This window comes from Trematomus bernacchii, unplaced genomic scaffold (genome assembly GCF_902827165.1).
Source record: "Trematomus bernacchii unplaced genomic scaffold, fTreBer1.1, whole genome shotgun sequence".
NCBI lineage: Eukaryota > Metazoa > Chordata > Actinopteri > Perciformes > Nototheniidae > Trematomus > Trematomus bernacchii.
In genome coordinates this window covers 2,106,331-2,130,846 of record NW_022988043.1, presented here as the reverse complement: position 1 = coordinate 2,130,846, position 24,516 = coordinate 2,106,331, and the positions used below count along the sequence as shown (strand labels likewise).

At 40.3% G+C, this 24,516-nt stretch overlaps 1 protein-coding gene across 4 annotated transcripts; it reads right to left on the bottom strand.

Annotated features, from left to right (window-relative positions):
* Window positions 1-586: 586 nt before the first annotated feature.
* msi1b (musashi RNA binding protein 1b) lies at window positions 587-21,935 on the bottom strand. Of its 4 annotated transcripts, none has more exons than XM_034118004.1 (16): window positions 21,681-21,935; window positions 21,224-21,264; window positions 20,626-20,707; window positions 20,412-20,496; window positions 14,627-14,668; window positions 13,436-13,528; window positions 9,991-10,039; window positions 8,449-8,531; window positions 8,244-8,361; window positions 7,166-7,246; window positions 5,641-5,697; window positions 5,035-5,097; window positions 4,343-4,494; window positions 3,332-3,353; window positions 3,154-3,198; window positions 587-2,309 (listed from the first exon to the last, which is right to left on the bottom strand). In XM_034118004.1, the coding sequence occupies exons 1-15, from the start codon at window positions 21,737-21,739 to the stop codon at window positions 3,170-3,172; spliced, it is 1,056 nt and encodes a 351-aa protein (XP_033973895.1). In that variant the 5' UTR covers window positions 21,740-21,935; the 3' UTR covers window positions 587-2,309; window positions 3,154-3,169. The 4 variants fall into 4 exon arrangements, with proteins under 4 accessions (XP_033973895.1, XP_033973897.1, XP_033973896.1 ...); XM_034118006.1 differs by having other exon boundaries at window positions 4,343-4,473; XM_034118005.1 differs by lacking the exon at window positions 3,332-3,353.
* Between the last annotated feature and the right edge of the window lie 2,581 nt (window positions 21,936-24,516).

The following is a 24,516-nucleotide window of genomic DNA, read 5'->3' as shown; positions in this document are numbered from 1 at the left end:
CGCCGGGACAGTGAGAGCAGGGAGGCGAGGCACGGGGTGAGGCACCAGGGGTGAGACACTGGGGGAGAGGAGGTGGAGGCAGTGGAGCAGTGATGATGGAAGAGAGAAATCAGCCTGCAGAGAGACTGAGGGAGTCCTGCTGGTGCTTAGAAACAGTGTCCGGAAAAAGGGGAACAAATTACAAATGGAAAATATATCTAATGAGTTTTATATCGTATATGATTATAATTTAGTACAAATGTATATTGGTTTCTTTGAAGTATAATAATTCCTTTATTTAGTTCTCTTTTATAATGTGGAAAATGAGTATTTTAATAGAAAATGTAATTTAGGAAACGTTTTCAATAATTTAGTAACATTTTATTTAAGTTTTAAAATTTACTTTTTTCTTTACAAATAAGTATTTTTTCATTGAAAAACGTGTAGTGATCAAGAAAAAATATTTATAAATATATAAATAATTCATAGACATTATTTATAATTTTGCACCAATATGTGAGATATGTTTTATTTAGTATAGTTTGAATATATATCGAGTACACATTAAGAGCAAAAAGGTTCAAAAAGTTCAAACAGTACGCATGAATGGAATGTTTTAAAATAATTTATTAGGAATTTTAAAAAGGTTTTTTTTTCAAAGGAATAAACATGACAGGAAAAAGAAAATCAAAAAATGTTACAGTGTTGACAAGATTGTTATTTTTCAGTGAAAACAGCATCAAAGTATGAACTACCGTGGTAGCCCGCAGCAGTGTGAGCGAGTGTATCAAAATGAGAAACCTGGTACTTCGTAGATCGAGAGTGCTTTGTTCTTACGCTTCTAACGTTCGAAGGAAAACACATGTATCGTGATCGGCCAGTGCAAAGTCCTAGTAGCTCTGAACATAATCGTTTTGGTCTAAAAAAAGCTGTCACATTGCTACAGTCTGTGACATCCAGTGGATATGCAGTGATTGACTTGAGGGTAGATGAGTTAATTAGACCCCCCTCCTTTCCTGTAGGAAAGCCACCTTCTAAAAAGGTGCAACCATCCACACTTGATGTTAATGTAATAATACAAAAAAGTCAGATTAAAATTTCACATTTGAAACTGAGGTACCATCCGCCCCAATAAAACAGCACATGGCACATTGGAAACCAATGTGTATAAGACCATATGTCACGCAAACATCAACACAACCTGCAGAGCAGAGCAGTCATTACAGATTTCGCTCTGCTCGACCGCTCCTGCACACTACTCCTTCATTTTCCTTCACAAACAATCATCACATATTGAAAATCACAGTTAAAACAGCAATATGACAAAGTAAGAAATCAGCACGTTTTAATTTCCCCTTCTGAAAGAAGAGCATTTTCACACGCATTTATCCCCAAAAAGTAAAAGTGTTGTTGCAGCCTCTCTCCTGCTGAACACAAGGTGTTTTAACACAGATTGAAATGACACATCCTTTATAAAATGCCTGGAGAGAAATACAGTATGTGGCTGGTTTAATATTGACAAACATACTGACAAGTTTTTGACCTTCATGTGAAACTATGATACGTAACAGTCAAGCTTTCCAACACATACGCTTTGATGAAAAAAGCAATCATATTATTATTCCTCAAAAAGCCTCCCACCTCCCACAAAACAAACATTAGCGGAGCCCCCCCCCCCCCCAAAACCAGAGTCGTATTTACAATATTTTACAATTGTACAGCTCATGTAGGCCTAATATGTAACTGCAACTAATGACATTTGACCTTTATTAGTGTAACAAGTCTTTGTTAAAAACCTACCAAGATATACACTTTGTGACACATTTTCAAGAAATAGTATTAATCACAAATGTTTTGTTAAAATTCAGTATGAACTACTGACAAATATACAGTTTTTCCAGTACAAATTACAGATCCTGGAGATTTCTTTTTTCTCCTCTTATCTCAGATAGATCAGGTTCAAATACAACCCAATAAAACAAAACAGATAAAGAAACAACCATCACAACAACAACAACAAAAACAGTAAGGTGAAACATAACAACAGAAAAAACAAAAAGACTAAAAAATACAGCATCTGTATGTGTTGCTATTACATGAAGTGACTTTTCGCTCCTTTTATGAACTTCTTTTCTTTTTTTCCCTCAGGAGGTGGAGTTTAGTGAGGCGTCAGCAGGGTGGCAGGCTGACACCGGGTGGAAGTTCAGCTGCTCCGCCCGACAGGGGGGCAGAGACAGATCAGACCTGGGCAGATCAGACCTGGGCAGATCAGACCTGGGCAGATCAGCTCCAGAGCAGCTTCAACTCCCACCAGCTCTTTGTCTGCAGCTCTGCACAACAACAAAAAACCTCCAATTACTCCCAGGTAGCGCTGCGCATTACATCATTATTATACAAATATCTTGATATGAGACAGACTAGATTTCTGATCATGAAAATAAATTCACAACATTTTTGACAAAATACCTCTATAACGAGGTATAGGGTAGACTATTGATGCTTTCTTCAAATAATATTTAGTTTTTAATAAAAAATGATCAGCGATGTGAATGTAAATGCTTAGTGTGGAAGGATCACTTCACTGAAATGTCCCCTTTTAATTGAGAAAAAGAAAACAGTAATGCTGTATTGAGACATTCTGACAACCAAAATATAAGATGGTATCTCGTCTCATATCAGAATATCGACGTTATCATATTTTATAGCCCTAAGCACTATGACTCAATCCTACAATATCGTTGCAATACACATATCGAGATATTTGATCAGGAATATTGTGGCAATTGATTTTCTCCATATTGCCCCGCCCTAATCCCAGGTGAGTCCCGATAGGGCAGTCTTATATGTTTTAAATAAGTCTTATTTGATGTAATTAGCTACACATTGATATCAGAACGGCAAAAAGAGTTGACACATCCTCTGTCCCAGACTGCAAACCAAGTTTCGACCACAACTTGGAAATAAAATCTAAAGAACCTTCTGATATCTGTCAGTAGCACTAAAAAAGATTTGGGTTACTTGAATGGAACTACACTTTAATCATTGGGCTAATTTGAATCTTATGTACATGCTGAATTTTTGCTTTCCTGAATATGTGTCCTAATGGTTGATTGCACCTACCCTAAGCCGCTTTGGGTAAATGAAATGTAATGTAAGAACAAGATGCTGACTCACGTCTCAGTGATAGCCGTTAGTGAAGGCCGTAGCGATCAAAGGGCCCTGTGGGAGCAAGAATACAAGTTTTAAAATGTTGTTCTCAAGACTACAGTTTCAACTTTCTTTTTTTTTGGAAAATCTGAATTTACTGAAGTGAGCTGCTACAGTGTTTTGTTGAAAGAATAACTGCACACACCCGGAGTCATGACGGCACACAGCTGAGAAACACAGGTACATCAATATATGAGTTTTCATCCACTATTTCTCATGCAACTTTAGAACAAGGTCACACATTTGACAAATACAAATAAGGCACACAAATGCAAACATAGTTATTTGGTAAAATATGCAGGTAATGTTATTTTTTTTTACATGGTGGTAGATACAAGAACAAAAACACAGTATTAATGCTGACGACAACTTTAGAGCAAATATTTTGGGAAATAAAGGGATTACAAGTGTATTCATCATGTTTAAACTCAGTATTGCTGCACAGCTACAGATAAATGTTAGGCTACACTAATGTCATAGTATTCTACTATTTGTATTATATATATTTCAGTGGTGTTGGGATGACCTGTTTATATACAACAAAATACTCTGCTTTAATTCAGATTTGTTGGCGTTGAGCCTTTGAAAAACACCTATTTCACTTTTTTGTCTCCTGATTGCTGCACACAAAGGGAGACAAACACCTGTATTAACAGGGTGGTCTAAAGCAATCTAGAAGCACCTAAAATTGCATTTATATAAGCCCAACAACAAATAATAACAACTATAGAGAAATGCCAAGAAAAGGCCAGTTTGGAAGCATTCAATTTCAACTTAAAAAAGAGAGTAAAAATGTTATTTGATTAAACCACTTTTTGTTTGAAGATGTATTTTTTTGTTTCAAAGCTTCATTAAAAATCTTTAAAAGAAGCTTTGAATGTAAAACTAAAAAAGCAATTTTAGTATAGCTTACTTCTTACTTTTACATTTAGCAAGAAAGCAAACGAGTCTATTTCCCATCATGTTAAACAATTGCCTTAGATACTTAAATATAATATTAAAGGTGAGCAGCAACATGGCATGATGTACCAGAACTACATAATAACCTATAATATGTAATCTTATGCCCTAAACAATTTGAAAAAGGGACAGAAACGTGTCTAACACAAAGCTTGAAGTTCCTAGACTAAACATCAGAGAGGTTTTCTTGTCTTACCCCCAAACCGTGGCCGAATCCAGCGTTGGGGGCGGGGCTTGCGGCGCTGAGGTAATTGCTGACTGCCGACTCCTGACCGCTCCCATAAAGGTCGGCCATCGGCCCCGGGCTGCTCGTACCTAAAAATCCAGCTGTACGAGACGGGGTAGAGCCTAAAAGTCAAATAAAACAACTTTCAGATTTTCTTGACAGGTGTGTGTATGTAACCATCTTTTTAAATGGGAGTACATATGAACATGTAGAAAAATAGTTAATATTTTCTACTGTGCATTTTTCTATTTGATATTAGAGGAGGCTGTGGTTCAGGGGTCAAATGCGCTCATCTCCAAATCAGAGGGTCAGTGGTTTGATCCCACAGGGCAAGATACTGAACCCCAGATTGCTCCTGTAGGCATGTATTATACGCTGTTAAAGTGTATGTAAGTTGCTTTGGATGAAACACCAGCTAAATAACAGGTAATGTTTTATAATAACCTTATGTGTCACGACTTATTCGCTGTGTTATGTTATGTGTTATTAAAACCCAATTAGGGTTGACACAACATCAGATTTTCACCAGACCACGGCCAAAATAATTCCCCATAACAATCTTATTGCGATTTTCAGTAGTGTTTCAGTAGTGTTTCATGCAAGAAAAATAAATTATTCAAGAGGCCCCTAATTATTTGTATGTGTCCATTATTATTGCATACCTCTAACTACTGCTGCTGCCGCTGCCGCTGCTGCCATTGGTCCATATGCTGTCAGAGGAATGGCTAAAGAAACAGAGGGGCAAAGATCTGAGTTAGATGTCTTGCGGTACAAACACATAAAAACTAACTAATAACACAACTTAGTTCAGTGACCTCATTCAGATGTTGATCATAAGATAAGGTAAGATAAGATGTATTTATCCCCAAGGAAAGTCTTGTGCCAGAGTTACAAAAGATACAATAAACATAGTTATACTAACAGTGCAGTAGAAAGAGCAGGTTAAACAATAAACTACAAGAAACAAAGATGGACATAATGAATGTAAAAACTGTACAGTTAGGAGCGGTATTGTAATGTAGTGGCAGATACGTCACTGCATATGTTATTATTGCACATGATATAAAGCAGAGAGTGTTTGTTATGATGACAAAGAAAGTTGAGGTCACTGCCGCGAGGCGTTAAAATGAAACCTTCCTCATTACTGTCAGCCCTGCTGCCTTCAGAGAGCGAGGAGGACTGTCAAACACAAACATGCAGACCGGAGAGTGAAGTGTAGCAGACTGACAACATGCTGCTTGTAAAGTCCAGAGGAGGGACGGACTGACCTGTGAGCTCAGGGGGATGGGGTGAAGTCAGAAGGGGAGTCCTCTCTAAGTGGAACTCTAAAACAGAAACATCAGAGCGCTGTTGAGACACACACCAACCAAACACACACATAGAGGGAGAAAATCACCTCGACACGCCGTATGGAGAGAGCACATATTGGAATACACAAGCTTTAAGGGATGCAAACAGGAATTAAAGGATGGAAAAATGCTTTATATTCAATAAAGTGGTGTTAAAAATCCGTATTAAATGGCAAGAAATACAATTGTGTCTTACAATCAAAATCAATATGCAAAACATCTACTTTTGGATTAACTGAAAGATGAATATCATACACTGCCATGCTAACATGCACACACACACACACACACACACACACACACACACACACACACACACACACACACACACACACACACACACACACACACACACACACACACACACACACACACACACACACACACACACACACACACACACACACACACACACACACACACACACACACACACACACACACACACACACACACACACACACACACACCACACACACACACACACACACACACACACACACACACACACCACACACACACACACACACACACACACACACACACACACACACACACACACACACACACACACACACACACACACACACACACACACACACACACACACACACACACACACACACACACACATTAAGCTAAGCTACTCCAGTCCTTGATATTTACAAGCAGCGACTTAAAAGAGTTTTTTGGGTTTCTATGGAGACATGTCTGTATTTCCGACGTCTACTGTCAGGTCAACACAGCGGATTTTTACTTCAAAGTGCTTAATTAATCATGTTTAGGTGCTCTTGTTTTTCAGTGCTTGACAGAAAATGGGACACAATCGTGCCATGGGAATTTTAAAATAGTTTTGAAGTAACAATGTTTTCTCTTTTCTTTGATTATATTGGATCCTCCATCACTAATTTGAACCAGATCGATAGCAAATATAAGCATGCTAACATGCTAAACTGTGATGGAGATCTTTTTAAATATGACCTGCTAGCGTGTAGCTGTTAGAATTTAACTCAAAACATTGCAGTGCCTAAAAGTGCTGGTGATGCAAGGCTGATTACTTTTTTTTTAATGTGTGCATGGGTTTAAAAGACATGGGATGTCACTTCCAGCTTACAAGAATACGTGTTTTTTTAACATCAGTATTTGTTAGATTCAGCAGCAAAGAAAAAAAGACATTGATGCATGTCATTTAGGATTATTTACCTACAACAAGCAGAACTTTAATTCCTTTCTATACCCTTAAGTGTACGTATGGGTATGTATACTGTACGTTTCAAGGGACACAAGGAGGATTTCAGGCAAACTGAATCCAAACCTAGCACCTTTATGTACCTTTAAGTCTTAATAATCAACATGCACCTGCTAACTAAATATGGCTGTGTTTCTGTTTCTTAAATCATCTGATAAAAACATGTGAATGAGGAGCAGAAAGTGTGTGTGTTTACCCGGATACTGGAAGGTATATCCAGGAGTGATGCCAGCGTAGCTCCGGCTGGTGTAGGTGGCCGTCTGGAAACCTGGATAACCTGAGAAAGAGAAAAAAAGAAAACACTGTTAGACATCACAACATCAAGAACTGAAAGAGAAAGAAAGAGCAACATTCAAAAAAAGTTCAGTCTGTGAACTTGTAACATTAAAACAAGACCAAAACCTGTGATCCAAGATCATAACTACAGAAAGATTGCGTAGCAACTAATTAAGTATTTAAAAACGGTTAACATATCTATTAAAAGCAAGGTGCAGTTCTCAGATTGAACAGTAGGTGGTGCCATGATCCTGGTTTGGGCAAGAGACCAAGATATTTTTGAACAGAAAAGCTACAAACAGGAATAAGGGGGTTTGAAGGGTTGCATTATGGGAAATGTAACTACTTGTTGTCACTTGTGGGTGCCAAAATGTTATGGAAGTAGAATACTTAATTACTGATCAAAAGGAGAAATTTAAACTTTCATAACAAAAAGATAATTTGATGTGGAAAGTATTTTAAATTCTGTCCGCAATATTTGTTTTTGTTAACATTTTAGTTTATTTTTAAGGTTTAGTTGACTAAAGTATGGGACATTTTAGTTTTATCGTCGTCAAATGAACCCTTGACTATTTAAGTTATAAGAAAACTGTTGATATTTTAGGATTTATTTGAGTGGTTAGATTATATGGAACTTTTCAGTTTATCTTAGTTATTGAAACAAATATTTTGAAGAACATATTTTGTTTTATTGATATTAACCCTGCTCTAATGTATCCAACTACTGACTAGTTTCAATATAGTATGTTTAGCAGCAAGTCATTACAACTATAAATCACTACGTATATCAGTTTTTAGGAAGCAGTAGGCTTTTTATTTCCACGTCACTGAGGTCTTAATAATCGGGGCTGCATGGCGGAGGGTGGGAGCGGTCAGCTTCCCCCCCATGAGGCCCCGTGTGACCTTTGAGACAGCTGCGGCCTTAGTGCAGGAATACTTATTGTCATGTTCATGCATGCAGCCACTCATCCTTCCTGTGACGATCAATACTAGCTTACCTAGCATACCGATGCCCAGCATGAAGGCGTCCATCCCATAGGGCATTACACGAGAGCGCCCCCTGGCTGATCCCGTGGGGGACATCACCTCCTTGGGCTGCGCTTTCTTACACTCCACCTGTTTCCAAACAAAAACAGAAATCAGTGCCTCTAGCATCTACACAATATGGTGCTATTAGAGTGCCTGTTCTTGTAATATGCTAACCATTTTGTTGTTGATCTCATGGAAGTGGATCTCGCAGACTTTCTCCACCACATCCTCGTTTTCAAACGTCACAAATCCGAACCCTGGCGAGGAAAAGGAGAATTTTTAATAAGGCGAAGCAATAAAGAGAAAATCAAACATTACGATACATTTGATGAAATACCTCTACCTACATATTGTTCAGTTGACTATTGGGGCCTTCACAAAATATTTACACAATGAAATTCTTGATACATAATCTTATGTGAATATATTGTCCAAATAACTAATAATAGAACAGCTAGCACAGTATGGGCAGCTAAATCAGTTTACTGAAATGCATGTCATTTCAAATCAGGGAAAGATACTAATGCGACCTAACGATGTTAAAGATAGGGTAGGTAAGTTTGAGAAACCGGCTCGAGATACACTTTTTGTTATATTCCATGGAATGCTCTTAACATCCCGATAGCAATGAATATCTTAAGTGCTTTGACAAAAAATCCATTAAAAAATTTCATCTGTGGAAGCCGTAATACTGTAAAAAGCACGACCAATCATTTTAGCCGGCCCGGCTAAAATAACTGGATGGCCTACCTGCCTGTCAGCCTTCCATCTGTGCACAAACTTATCTCGTGCCCTCATTGGTCATGTGCGCGTTCGTGTGTGTTGGAGGAGGGGCTCTATAAGGAAGTGGCAGATTTTCTCCGGTTGTGTATTTTCAAATTCTAGCGATCTCGAGCCGGTTTCTCAAACTTACCTACCCTACCTTTAAGTTTATTTATAAAGCTCATCTCAAACACAAGGGCAATTAAGAGTTCATTTTAAAAGCACTAACACACAAAACAAATGAAATGGTTATAAAAAGAGAGTTTTAAAACAACATTGGAAATACGGCAGATTTTGCAAGAAGTGCAGAAGTATAGCAGTGAAATGTCTTTAAAGGACTTCGGAAAGGCAGTAGGGGAAGTTGGGGCAGATTTCAGATGCTTTATAAGTGTATTCTAGATTTGTGGAGCATAGAAGCTGAAAGCTGCTTCCACATGTTTGTTTATAAACCCTCGGGACAATGACAATATCTAATCTCAAATACATTGCCCTTCCAGAGTTTATTAGTAAGAGAACTTGACTCAGTCCAGTGGATTTAGACAGTAGGGCCTTTCTGTGCAGCAGTACAGCTAATAGTCTCTAGTAATCAGCGCTTTAATAGCCGCTTAACACGTTTGCCCCCCTTTACCCTCTTTCAATTCTGCTACTCTGCACTCATCCTTGCTTCCTCCCCTTCCTGGCCAGAAGGCCGGGGCAAAGCTGGTAGGCTGTCATAATCGATCAGTCCCAGGGTGGGGAGGAGGTGCTTAAGGAGGCTTTATCCTGATCCAGATTAACCGACTGGCTAATTAGACTAGCCCCGTTCCTCTCCTCCATCTCAGCCCACAGGAAGGAGGCCTGCAGGGGGTGGAGGGGGATCAATAGATACCCTGGAAGGACTGGAAGAAGAGGAGCAAATCGACGAAGAGCGAAGGACAGACGCAGGTAACAGGAAGTCGGGTCCCCCTGACTCACCTCTGTGTCTGTTGGTGGTCTTGTCGAACATGAGCATGGCATCGTCGACCTGAGGGGAGACAAACAACAGTTTTTTTTTTTAAAAGCGGCACTCTGTCTCTTGCCACGCGGCATATTGCCTGACCTCAGCCCTTCTCAAGTTCTGCAGGGAGGCTCAGCAACAGATGGACAGAAAGGAGGGGGAGGAGGAAGGGAGGGGGCTGAGCGACAGGTTACAAGGAGGAGGAAAATATGAAGAAATACTGTACAACAAGCCCTGCAGCTGTATAAGACTAACAGACATAACGGGTGGTATGAAAAGTTGGAAATTGTGTTTGCTGCCCTGGTCAAAATCCCTCTCACAGTGAGCCTTTCTCCACTCCAAAGTTTGACATTCCCATGGCAACTGTACAAAAAGTCCATATAAAAGAGCCAACATCAAATATGCTTTATGAATAGTGGGAGAGTGCCAGTGAGACAAAGAGTGCCGCAAAGAGAGAAAAGGCACAGAAAAAGAAAAAAAGTAGCCAGTCACGAGCGGGAAGGTGAATCCTGTGTGGGCAGGTGGAGACTCGATGAGAGGGGAGAGCTGATAGCGAGAGGAATAGCGACAGGTGGAGATATGGTGAAAGAGAGAGCACAGAGAGTCCTGTAAGAGAGGAGAGGAGGAAAAAAAAAAAAGATTGGGTCAAAGTGGAAAGGGAGGAGAAAGAAGAGAGACAAAAGAAGAGGGAGAACAAAGAGGCCTGCAGGCTTTGTTTGTTGGCACAGTCAGCCATAATTCCTCCTCCTCTTCTCCCTTTGACCTCTCCCTCCGGCCCAGCCTCCCTTTATAGAGCGAAGACACAGGTGTCTATTCCTCACACACACACAGTTTCTTATGTCAAAGTTAACCTACTATCGGCAGTTATTTTTTTCTCTTCTCCCCCCCTCTCTCTTGTAAAAAGCTGACATGTTTATGCTCCAGTCCGCACACAGAGGTCCCGAAAAAACATTTGGTAAATTAATCTGTGCTCTCGGTCTATAATAAGTTTACTGGATATAGTCCACTGAATTATTTGTCATAGTAGCAGAGCGTGAGTGTGCGAGTGTGGACCCCCTAGGGCAGTTTTCCTACAGAAAGGTCAAAGGTGAGTGAGGAGTGTCAGTGTGAAAGGGGACCTGTTACTCTGATGCCTCTCAAGTCACTGCTTCCTCCGAGCCTGACATTTGCACAAGACCTGCAAAATGGTCGGCTCTATCTCTGCAGAAACGCGAATTAAAACGTTCTAAGGTTGCCACATTTTTAAACAATGAATTGTAAGGAGCAAAGGTGAAGAATGCACTTTGTGATTCATGCTAGAGATTTCAATTTGAGCTGACAGAGGAAACTCAATCCCATCGTGAACAACCTATCCCCCTGGAGGATGCAATCAAAACATCACAACAACGCCCGTGGTTTGCATTAAACACTGCGCATTGAGTTAATTGCACATCATTGGTTGATATTTCAAACACTGGGACAATACCGCCGGACAATATTCCCTCTTATCCTTTTTTTTCCCACCTCTCATCTTCCCTGTTATCCCCTGCCCATCCCTCTCCGCGCTCCTTTGTCCTCCCCAGGACGGGACACAAAAGGTCCAGTGAGGCAGTCTAATCAGGAACTTCCATGGATGGCTGGAGCCCACATTTCACCGTCCATCCCTCGATATCTCTCTCGGCAAAATTCATCTAGACGTTATGATTGAGGAGGGAGCACGGGGAAACTCGAGGCCAAACCTTTGGCACTGAAAATAAAGTGCCACAGCAGTCGGAAACGCGGCGGCTAAAACTGAGCCTTATCGTTTGACTTTGAAACGTTTCAAAGGTTCGAGGTGAAGATTGTGCACCTGCGTTATACTGTAAAACGTTTTAGGATGTATTTATATGTATCATTTGTTTCCTACAAGATCAACCAAACCTCACTTGTAGAGTGCAAAGAATAATCAATATGGTTGTGAATTATTAAAATATTCTGCAACTTTTTTTGAGAATCTAGTAGTTTACATAACTTTTGGAAAAAAAGGCTAAATGTGGATATTTCTGGTTGTTTTTCTGTTTTATGACAGAATATTCCCGGATTACTAAATTGTGAACAAAACAACACATTATATTATGTCATTGTGGGGTTTGGAGAATCAATTATCAGTTAAAATGTTTTTTTAAGAACCAAAGAAGTCAAAATTCTCTGATTTCAGCTTCTTAAATGTGTTTGTTCCTGTCTATTTACTCCTATATGACAGTAATGTGAATATACTTAAGATGTGGGCATAAAAACCGCATTTGATAATGCTACTAGGGCTTGGAAAAACACCTGTTTCTGACATTTTATAAACCAAGAAACTAACCAGTTAATCGACAATATAAATAGTATTTAGGCCTTGCACACATATTATCATTTATGTTTATTTTTACGTTTAAAGACACATTTAGGAGCGTGTGAACAATCCAGAAACTTCCAGTATGCAGATAACTTCTGAACAAACTAACTAAATATTTGCCCAGCTTTGTACAGAGGCATAATGGCCCCCGTAACCCCCCTCCCTCAAAACCCCATCTTTGCCCCAGTTCCCTCTCGTACGCCTCCGCAAGCCTCTCTCAATCAGGCCTCCCTCGCATGTCGGAGCCTTTGTCAGCCCATCATCTATTCTCTGCCTCAAAAACTTGGAAAAAAAACTTTATTTAGACATTTAAAAAAAAAACACATAAAATGCATGAAGATGAGATGAAGGAGTTTGCAGGTTTTGGAGCTTAAGTCGCAGTTATTGGTGGTGAGTTTGACCCCCACCCGACACACACACTCACACACACACACTCGTGCTAACACCCCCAAACACCACCTCATCCCTCCTCCTTCAGAACAAAAACCCCTTACCCGCAGAATTACTCAGGGACAATGGGCAAGCCGGGTCACCACGGTAACGGGCCAGGAGGGGGTTGTGGGTAGGAGCAGCTGTTACATCAGATTAATTCAGATTCTGATAATCCCTCCTCCTTCCTCACCATCACCACACACTCACTACAAAACTTTTCTCCCCCCCTCCCCTCTCGTCCCCCTAACTTCGCCTGCTGCTCCCGGAGCCTCTCAGCCTCGTTATTTTTCCCTTCCCTCTCCAAGCCTTTTTCTCCCCCCCCCTTCCTCCTCCTCCTCCTCCTCCTCCTCCTCCTCCTCCTCCTCCTCCTCCTCCTCCTCCTCCTCGCAGTAACCCCTTCACTTCAAGGCGGTCGCCCGACTACAAAGTTTTTCTCAGAGAATTTCTGTTGAATAACTCGCTTGAGCCGGTGGGATGTGGAACCATTTTGTGTGTTTCTAAGCTGTTTGTTTGTAATTGTCTGTTATAACCCGACAAACATTATCCTCATCCACTCGGATCAATATTGCTCTCCTTTCCCACCGCAGTGTGACAGTTTTACCTCAGTTTTACCTCTTCCAAACATCACTCACCTTCCCAAACTGGTCGAAGTACTGTTTCACGTCCTCGATGGTCGTGTTCACGGACAGACCGCCCACAAAGATCTTCTTGGTTCGAGTCACTAACTGTAAGAGGAAAGGCACACATTTTACATTTGTTTTCCTACTGTATGCTATTGTTTTTCTACTAAGATAGAAGCTCAAAATGGTCTAAAATGTGATTTCTGTCCTTAAAGACACTGTAAAGGATACAATAATTATACAAAGTTGTAAGTCACTCTCATGGGGGTGAAACAATCGATCAAATAATCAACAACTATTTTTAATATGGATTAATGATAAAAGCATTTGATATTGGCATTTGTCTCTTTTTGTTTTACACTGAACTGAGTATATCTGTGGGTGTTGCACTGACAAAAAAACTGGAATTGACTTGTTTGACTTTTTGACATTTTATCGATCAAATAATTTATTGGTAGATGAATGGATAATGAACATAACATTGTTGGTTGCAACCCTACAGAAAACGACTTGGAATAAATATGTTGTATTATAAGTGTCACATTTCTATGCTGTAATTTTTACTACACTTCAACAACACTGCCCCCAGAAGTACAAAAGTCATTATCTTCTCGTTAGAACCTCGCTTAGATGAGAAAAACGTCACCTTATTAGGTATAATTCAATAAAAGGTGTTATAAAAGCTTTATCACTTTTTATTAATTTTGTTTTATTATTAATTAAGTTTGTTTTCAAAGGAGATGCTTGAAAAAAAAATCCTAAAAGTTTTCAATGATTGTAATTATGTTTAATATAAAACACATTTAATGATTACATGTGTCACTTCATTTTTTTAAATCAGGAATCAATAAGGATATCGGTTAGAATTTCGGACCAATAAGAAGTATCAATAATTGGCATTGATGACAATGAATCACTTCCCATCCTTATGCACTAGCTGTATTGCTTCAAGCTGTAAGATATCCTTTTTTATTTCACACTGTTATTGATGTTATTGGAGACAAAACAGACGGAGATCAGCACACAGTGTAATTGAAACATAATACAGTTGTTTGAGAAGTTTAAAAATAATCAGTGTCTCTTTAAAGTTGTGAATGTTTTACACAACGGTTTAGTGATTCGTGTTCAGATTACGAGGCATATTAGCCTACAAGACGTTGAAATGAAACTAGCTAAAACAAGAAGAATCTTTCTTAGACTCACCTTGGGCTGAGCTCTGCGAGGGAAAGCCACCTTTGGGTCGATCTGCGGGGAGAATACAGAGAAAGAGAGGACGGGTTAGTGTTGTTTCATGAAAGAGAAGCCTTCCTTCGGTGTGATCAGACATCACACACTCATCTTTCATTCTTTAACATCTCAATAATGAAGGTGTCCTATATCCATGCTATCCTCCTCCTGGCCTCGCACCAATCCTAAATCAAAGCAACAGGATTTCTGCAGGTTTAGAAAACGTCAATTTAAGCGAACAAATAGTAAATATTTCACAGTAATACTGGCATAAATTAAAATTAGTTTACAATCAGTTCAATAAGTACTTTCAGTAGGGACAGATTAACATGTCACTATCACATTGAACAATACAGTATAATGTTCCAGTAAATGCACCTGCTAAACCAGTGGCTGGCTGCTTTGGTACCAAAACAAAAACACTTTTGATCATAGCATCTGATGCGAAGTTAGTTTGAGATTACATTTCAGAAATGAACATTTGAAACTTTTTAAGGACCCACAGAAACCCTGCAGCACCGATGTTACGATGTTCAGCCCTTGTTGCGCTGGAAAACAGAATGACACCACTTTTTATTGTGAACGAAAATCTGAAGGACATCAAATCCACAGTCTATTCTCCATCGGATAAAGAATTAGAAAACCTTTTGTGTGTGTGCATCAATCTGAATGTATGCACTACCCCCCCCCGAGATTATTTATAAGTATGCTTGCTTTGTGTTTGTAGTTCAATATATGAATGAAGTAAGAAATGTACATGTAAACCTGTGTGTGTGTGTGTGTGTGTGTGTGTGTGTGTGTGTGTGTGTGTGTGTGTGTGTGTGTGTGTGTGTGTGTGTGTGTGTGTGTGTTGCAGTTGTGCTCAGGTGGAAGGCCTGGGAATGTCCAGTGGACCTCTGCCTCTCTCGTCACCACCGTGTGACATGTGATCTCCTGGAATCTCACACGGGCTCTACAATCACAAACACGCCTCACCTCGGGGGGGAGAGCCCCGCGAGAGAGAGGACAAGCGTGTCCGAAAGAGAGGGAGAGGACCGAGGAGGGAGACAGAGGAGAGAGGGAGCTGTCAATCAAACCACACTGACAGCCAGATTCACCCACATTTTGTTTGTTTGTGTTTGTTTGTTTTTGCCTCCCTCTGAAGTTTTGAACAACAGGGATCATTCATCCTCCTGCACGCTTTTAGGTGATCCGGATCGTCCTCTGCCCTGCTGCTGCTCCTTACGTTTACACCCAGGAAAAAACACTTTTTGATATTAATCCTAACACCAGAGGTGGGAGTATGTCATGCACGTGCAAGTCACAGGCGGGTCATGAATCCTAACCTCACAGTCTCAAGCCCCAAGTCCCAAGTTAGTGGTGAGAAGTCAAATCTCTGCTGTAACTCAAGCAAGACAAGTCAAATTCAATTCTGATGATCTACCACAATTTATAACCGTCCAAAAGTCAATAAAACTAACTTTTTCTACATAGAAATGATTTAATTAAAAGGGAAGCTTGGCATACATAAAACACCATGCATCAATTGTAAATTAGCTCACATTTGATATAGAATTCTGGACTATGCTTGTCAACCTTGTCCTAGATATAAAGGGTTGTGAATCTTTTGGTGTCTCACAAATAGATGTTTATTTTTTCAATTGATTCACATTACAAAAAAAAAAATTGGTAGGCTCAGACAGGCTGCCTTTTCTTTTTGAAGAAACAACTCTCAAAATAATGCTTTGACTTGATGTGCAGGGTCTATCATTAGCAATATCAATATCTAGGCTATTTTGGAGAAAAATAAATGGGTGTTTGGAAGTTTAGAAATGATTTAAAATCGTAGAAGATAAGAATCTTGATTATTTCATGAATCTATTTTATCCCTAACCTCTACCTATAAGGTGGACAGTGCAGTACACTGGATATCACCCAATCTGTCTCAAGTCCTGAATACAAAATCAAAGTCAAGTCGGGTCTTTTTGTCAGGGTCAAGTAAGCCTCAAGTCCTCAAATGTGATGCTTAAGTCTGACTTGGGTTTGGATTGTTAGGCTCTAGTCCCCCACCTCTACCTAACACTACAACCACATGATCAAAAAAACAATTTAAACACAACGTGGTGGAGCCCACTGAATGTCACCACGGTTAAGATTGGAGAGAGACCCACACAATGCCATGAGGATGCAATCATAGACAGGCTGTAAAACTGGAATTTGAGACCTCTATATTAGTCTATGCTGGTCTAATAGAGCTAGAAAACAACTAGACTACACCACACTGTACTGCTGTTACACTAACAGATGGTGAGACAGTACAGCGCTAAGATTAGTCCGTAACCATGAGAGGGTAGAGTTGAACTACAGTAGAGAGCTAGAGAGCCTCTATGGTAAACCGCATGCGTTTACCAGACACAAAAGTTGACATCACCGCAAGCTTTGTCTTTTTTTCTTCCTTCTTTTGTTCTAGAGAGCAGAGTGAGAAGACTATAGGCTAAGACTGGAGGATCAGATGCAGAGTCTACTGTTTAGTGTCTATGGTGGCTAGACTACTCTGATAGTCACCTCCGGTCACCAACCCTCCTGATGTCCAACACTCCTGTGCACATTCAAAAACAGACACACACACACACAAACAAACAAAATCAAACACATGGCAGCACATCCGTGGGGAGGAAATTGTGGACGTTATACAGGTAAAGTGTTTCGTGGAGGAAAGAAAAGGTTGATCATAGCAAAGTAAAGTATTTAAAGTCCCGCTCCACTGCAAAACATTTTCTTTACCCGGATGTTTGAGCTTCACTGTGCAGGGTTTGACACTAGAAGGCTGTTTGAGGGGGAAGTCTTTGTACTTACCTAAAACCTGAGTTTAAAGGAGTACTTCGCCCCCCAAATGACTATTTGCATTTAAAAAACTCACCCTATGTTATTCATGAAGCAAGCTATCATTCTCTTGCGTGCATTCATGGCAGATGAAGAATATAAAAATATATATATAGAGATTTGAAAGAGTTGAAGAATTTAAGTAAAACTACAAATGTAATACTATTCAAAACTGTCGTGCAACTCTTGCAGTACAATCCAAGTCTCATTTATGAAGTTGTATGCTCACTACTTCCCAAACACATGAAGTTTAGTACTGTTTATAGGATTATACTGCACCAGTTGTGTGAAAGTTGAAACAGTTTTTTTAAATATAATTCACTGCCACTATTTACTTAAATGTTTTTGTTGAGCATTTAGGCATGGGAAAAGGCACATTTTTGGGAATAATTCAAGGTAACACGGGTCAAGTAGTTGATATAAAAATCGTAATTTTGTAGATGAAGTATTCCTTTAAAAACGTTATTGACATGCATGATTTGTGACTAGTCTGGCAGCCAATCGCTGCGCAGTCTGCAAGTTGTGACGTGGAAGATCAAAACAAAAATATGTTATTTTGCATTTTCTATGTCATAAAAGATGTCTGGAGGGGTTTTTTTAACATTAAAAAAAACAACCTTTCTCCTATATAAAGACATGTGAAGTCGCTTCAAGGTGTCAGTGGCCTGACCCCGCTGTACTCACAGCAAGGTAACAGGGAAGAGGCTGAACGTAATTCCAAGAGAGGTTTAGGAAATCAGGGCAATCCCCTTTTGAGCAACTACATCCCAGCTATGCAACAGTTGGTCGAGCGCGCTGCCTGTCACAGCCTGAGCTGGCAACGCACTTAACGAAACACGCCGATTGGGTCGCACTCAACATCTCTGAGGAACAACTCAAGCTTGTTGACTCCAATCCTATTAGTTAGGAGAGCCATACTAATCACCAATGGGGTTATTCTGCCTTCCCCCTTCTCCCCTCTTTCCAGGTCAGCATGGAAATGGTTAACGGGAGCCTGATGCAACTCTGCAAAGAGCTGAGTGACTTTGTTGTTAACCTCTCCGCCGTGCACCTTGGAGCTGCGATTGAATGGAAACTTTGTCCCACAAAAGGTGCAGTTTGCATCGGCCGTCACTAACTTTACAGACAGCAGGAAGCCGGGTGGGCTCCCAAAAGGGCAGTTACGTAAATCGCAGTAAAATCCACTTGTCAAAACCAGGGGAATCTGTCCTGCAACACAATAAGAACTAATAAATTCCTCTGCAGCACTGTATTTGCTCTTTAGCCTCTGGGCCGTGCAAAGCTCTGTTAATTCCAGTGCCGGAGAGGTTCAGTCGGTCACAGCATGGCACATTCTTTCTGTTGCCACTGGAGAACTTTTCTCTCCCTCTCTAACAGGATAACCTGTTAGCATGAGAGAGAAGGGAGAGGGAGAGGGAGAGAGGGAGAGGGGGCAGGGTGAGCCGTCTAAAAAGGCCTACTCTACTCACCATCCAACCCCTGTGGCTGATCACTGAGCCCTCTCCACGCCAAACACACACTCTCTGAGGCTGCCCCCACCAAAAAATACCACCGACACACACAACCAGCCACAAGGGGCCCTGCCACGGCCCACGAGGCTGCGCACATTTAACACAACTTAAGAGGAGGAAACTCAAATTAAAAAAGAGGGGAATCGGCATCTCTTGAGTCTTAGTATAAACGTTAGAAGTTTCCCATCAATAGAGGTAGCGTGAGGATAAACTGTCAGTATCATGGCCTCCACTTATTGTGCCATGATTTCTTTAGTGCCCCAGAAATTATTGTAAATGATGTGCATTGTTATCTTCCTTTTTTCTTTTGTGACAGAGCCATTCTTCAACTGTGAAGGGTATGTTGGAGGGGGGGGGGGGTCACTATGGAAACAAACCCCATGGCGAGTTAGTGGCGTCCAACCATGATGCCGCTACTTGTCATAGCTGTTGTGCCTGCAAGTGACACTATAGCAGTATGGCTCTGGGGAAACCAACAAAAAACAAACACACAGATTCAGTTCGTCTTCTCTTTTCTAACCTCTCCTAATTTTCTATCTATAATAATTTCCTTTCATTTCTACAGCAAACATACTGCTTTTTTTTTACCTCCCTCTCCATTTCCTTTTCCAGCACTTATCCTCCAAAGATTTGGAGGAAGGTGCATCGTGCAGAGCACAAAAGGGGAAAGAAGAAATAGCTTCCCCTCATTTCAATACAGTGACTAACCAGCGGCCATCACCACTCCCACAGAGGAGAGAGAGAGGCGGGGGCAGTTGGTCCCTATGGCGACCAACGGGCCACATTGTTCCCGACCGGCCCACATTCATTACTGACAAAAAGACACACACACACACACCAACACACACTGCAACACAGGCAATTAATGCATTTTAAAGTTACATTCACATAGGTGAAAAGGCCTGGCTTCATCATCGCTACAGTTGTATTCTTCCTGAGGATCAACAGGAAACTGCTTTCACAATTCACACCTTGATGGTTTCAGGTTGCTTTTGCTCCATTTAGAAACTTTTCTTTTTCCTGGGGGTCAATTCTATCCCTTGGGACCGTTAAAAAAAAAAAAGCAGAAAGGAAGTTTTAGTTCCTAGAGAACAAATCAAAGAGTGGCACTGAGAGCAATCCTGTCCCGCTCCCCTCTTGTTTCTATGGAAATTGACACTGGGTGACATTTTCTTCCCCTGCAGAGCAAACTCTCCCATGTGTCTCGTCTGTCGACCGCTGACTGAATCACGTAAAGTGCTCACATCTGAGGTGCAGCAGCGGACATGGTTTGAGAAAAACATTGGTGTCGTGGAACCTTAGTAAACATACAAGCAATGGGAAATCCACTAATTAAACACTGAGCAATGGGATTAGCTGGTGGTGGGAAGTAAATACAGAGAACTCACTGTTTTTGAGTCCAACTCGTGCCTGGTTTGGGCCAAAACTTTATCCACGCCGGCCTGATCAACAAAGGTGACGAATCCAAACCCTCTGCAGACACCAGGGGAGGAGGGGGGGTATTAATGACACAGGAACCGATGTTGACATGTAATGATACGTTATGATGAGCAGAGAGGAATCACGGAGGTCAGATAACTTTCAGCCGCACAGCTCTCTCACCTCGAGCGCTTAGTAACTGGATCTCGCATCACCATACACTCCTTCACCTCGCCGTACTTGCAGAAGTACTCCTTCAGACCCTCTGAGAAACCACCAAACACGGTGGGGAGAAGGCATGTGAATTTATAGAACAAGAAGTTAAAAGGAAATGCAAACTTTTTGATGAAGATTTACACCATACAACGTTTTCACTCTGCTGAGATTTCCCACACGAAAGTTCATACATTTTTCAATCAGACTTAAAATGATAAAGACTGAAAAAAAAGTAAAGTTAATAATAATTATAATTTAAACTTCTTATTACAAGCCAATTAATCAAATTCAGCCTTTTTAATGATCTTTTTAAGAATCACTCATTCATTCTATGGTAGTTCTCAATGGGTGCATTCATTCTGGTGCAGGATCCAAATTAAAAACTTTTTTAAAAATAAAAATAAACTAGAAAACAAATAAACAAATTCAATGTACGCAAGCAGGACTATTAAGAAATACAGCTTCTCAAATAACTTTCTTTTAGTTCCATCCGACCTATGCCAGGATTTTTGAAGACATAGTGGCATTTTGTTAGAGCTAGCAACTGGTGGAAAAAAAGATTTACCTTGTGTTGTTTGCCAGCTGAGTCCACCTATGAACATTTTGCTGTGGAAAAAAGAAAATAAATCGTATTTGCATATTCGTTAGTGGGGTCTAAAAGAGAAGAGTATACACACTAAGACAAACTTGTTAAAGAGGTTTTGAAAGTAATCCTGGAGGTAATTTGAGAGTGTATCATCTCTGATTTTGCATGAAGGCGCTCTGTGTGGAGGTGTGTGTGCGTGTATACGTGTGTGTATACGTGTATGTGGGTGCGTGTATTTGTGGTGTGTGTGTGTGTGTGTGTGTGTGTGTGTGTGTGTGGGTGTGTGTATACGTGTGTTTGTGGGTGCGTGTATTTGTGTGGGTGGGTGGGTGGGTGTGTGTGTGTGTGTGTGTGTGTGTGTGTGGGTGCAGACCAAAGTCCCTCTACAGAATACCCAATTTAAGTTTTGTTTTTTTAAAGTTAGTTTTCTAGTTACCAGGGGTCGTGGGGGGAGTCCGTGCTGGACAGGCTGCTCTGGCTCCCTTCCGTCTCCATTGCGTGTCCGTGTGTTATGCGTAAGTGCTGCCTGCGTGTGTCCGAGCCGAGCCGTGCGGGAGAACAGGCGGAGAGTGAGTGAGGGACGATGGGGCGGGTTTGGCCCGGGGTGACAGAGAGGGGAGCGGGCCAGATGCAGGCTGGGACAGACTCCTCCTCCTCCAGTCAATCGGTGCCGCTGCTGTCGCTCCCTCATCCCGACACTGCGCGAGCAAGATGCAGCTAGATGCAGCTAGAAAGCACCGCTTCCGGTGCAGCCTTTCAAAAATAAAACCTGGTGGCAGGGGCAAAAGCAGTCTTACCAGCTGTTTACTATACAGAGAAAATAAATGGTATCAGTACATAATGATGATACAGAGGGACAATTATCTAACCTGTTCAAAAAGTGTGAAAGAATATTATATTTTGTTGTGTTTATTTGCACACATGCATGTAGATTGTATATAGCCTACAACAAGTAAAATGACACTAAGAGTTTAGGAAAGTAAAACGTTGTGCAGGAGGTAAGAAGCCTTATAAACATATAGTCCCTACTACGGTAAATAACAAATACATTATTAATTGATAAATGAAAGAAAAAGGATCAAAATATTTATTAAAGTGTGGATCATTTATCAAGTTTTAAGGCAAAACCAAAATACAATATTGAAATACATTGGAATGTTCTATTTACAAGTTGCAATTCATTAATAAAATATTGGTATTTAATCAATGTTTATGTTTAGATGTTTATAAAAAGTGACAGGCAATCCTGCATACACTGACTTGCATGGGCATGAATGCATGCAGAATTAAAACTTTTTTATTCTTTGTTGCTAAAATATTTAAGTTTTGACCAAATGAGGTCCAATAAAATCGGCTATTGATAACTGATTAGCTGAAATTTGGGAACCAATTGTCACAATGGCACAATATATGAGCATACAATGAAATGAACAGTTGTTGCTGTTTTATATGTTCTGGTCCTATACTCTTTACTTTAAGCCATGCAACCTTGCTGCATACTTAACAAATAAGAATGTTTTACATTGACAGTGTTTTTGAGTGACTTTTTAGAACAGGGAATGCACTAAGTGCCTTTTCAAACTACATTCGAGTTGAAAATGACCAGCTTTAATCAAGGCACGATCTGGGTAAGTCATTTCAGAAATATATACATTCAATCAGATCCAAAGCATACCCTTTTTAAGTAATTTAACCTAATAATATTTATTAAAAAAAATAAAAAGCGTAATAAAACAAAACACTTTTTCTTTTACAAACAGCTGATGAATTCAGAGTAAACACACTAACAAACATCTATGTAATGTCATATAGGATCATGACAACAAAAACATCATAAAAAGTAAACAATACGTCATTTAAAATTGGTTCCTGTATCCTAAAGTTTCCATCTTAACCCCTTGTAGAATCTTTAAAGGGCCCATGTCATGCTTTTCCGGTTATTACCCGTCCCCTTGTGTGTAGTGTAAACGGTCTGCAGAGTCAAAAACCCTCAAAGTACACCCTGTAGCGAGTACAACTCTAACACAGAAATGACCTGTCTATGCTGCCCCAAAACGCCTCGTTGGAGATTTCTCATTTTCCATTGTTTGCTTCCTGGGTTCTGTGACGTGTGAACCCCCAAATCAACAACAAATGACCGGATTGGCCCAAATGGACCAATCCGCGGAGCACCTCACACACCAGGATCCCTTGGCTGGTAAACGCTGGTAATAGACGAGTTGGGATCGCAGAGAAATGCTCTCCGCAGACCCATTCTCACAGCGTTATAAACCTTTTTCTTACTCAATATCAAGCCACACTTATTGTTTTTACTTCGGCTGTGAGTGGTTGTGTGTGCTCAGGGTGAGTTTTGCTTGTTCTCGCTGTATCGCCGACCCGGAAACCTATCCGCTCCTCGAAGCGGCGAGCGGCAACGAGCCTCGCAACGTCCCGACCAATCAGAGCACACTGGGCTCACAGGGAGGGGGGGGCAGGAGCTCCAACAAGCCGTTTAGGACAGAGAGTGAATACCTGGTGAATACACATACTATACAGAGATGCTGTATGAGAAACCAATGTGATTTTGGAAAATTGCACAGTATAAATCTATTCTAGTATACCTCAACAATGGAAATATGATCAGTAGAAATGGCCATGACATGGGATCTTTAAGCGACAAACATTAAGCCTTTATTATGAAGGCAGAACTTCCTGTCCCATATCGCCAATGTTGACTAACTTGACACAATGTCCGTCCTAGTTTGGATAAAGTGTTAACAAGCACACTTTACAATTCCAAAAATACAATAACTAATTTGCATTCTGAATATAATCTGTTTTGGGAGGACTTAAATAAAAGATAAAAGTTTACAATGAAGTGCCAGAAATCTATGACAAATTGTGTACAAATACTCTTCAGTTACCTCATTTTAGTTCATGTCCTACTCTATACACCTACCCCAATACTTTAGAGGCAAATATTGTATACTTTGCAGATTTTAAATGGCATTACAAAACATACATCAACTAATAAACTATGATGTATTATCGCAGGTAAGGCTACACAGCAATATAATAGGTAATACAAACAAGCCCCACATTACATGCTGCAACATTGAGGTATTAATGTGCATAATTTTTTATAGCAATTTGTAAGATATTTTTTCTTTTCTATATTTATGCTTAGTGTACATAATGTTCTTTAGTACTTTTTCTTATTTTATTGGATTTTTCTCCATTTGTTGAATACTTTTTTATGTATAACTTTAATTTCTCTTACTATGTTTATGTTA

What these genes read in the sequence shown, in the direction of transcription:
- msi1b (XM_034118004.1), bottom strand. Translation starts at nt 21,739, where the DNA reads ATGGAGACGGAAGGGAGCCAGAGCAGCCTGTCCAGCACGGACTCCCCC. An exon ending in CCAGTTACTAAGCGCTCGAG is followed by an intron (nt 20,497 to 20,625) that starts GTGAGAGAGCTG and finishes TGGTGTCTGCAG; the next exon opens with AGGGTTTGGATTCGTCACCT. An exon ending in GTGTGCCGTCATGACTCCGG is followed by an intron (nt 3,199 to 3,331) that starts GTGTGTGCAGTT and finishes TTGCTCCCACAG; the next exon opens with GGCCCTTTGATCGCTACGGC.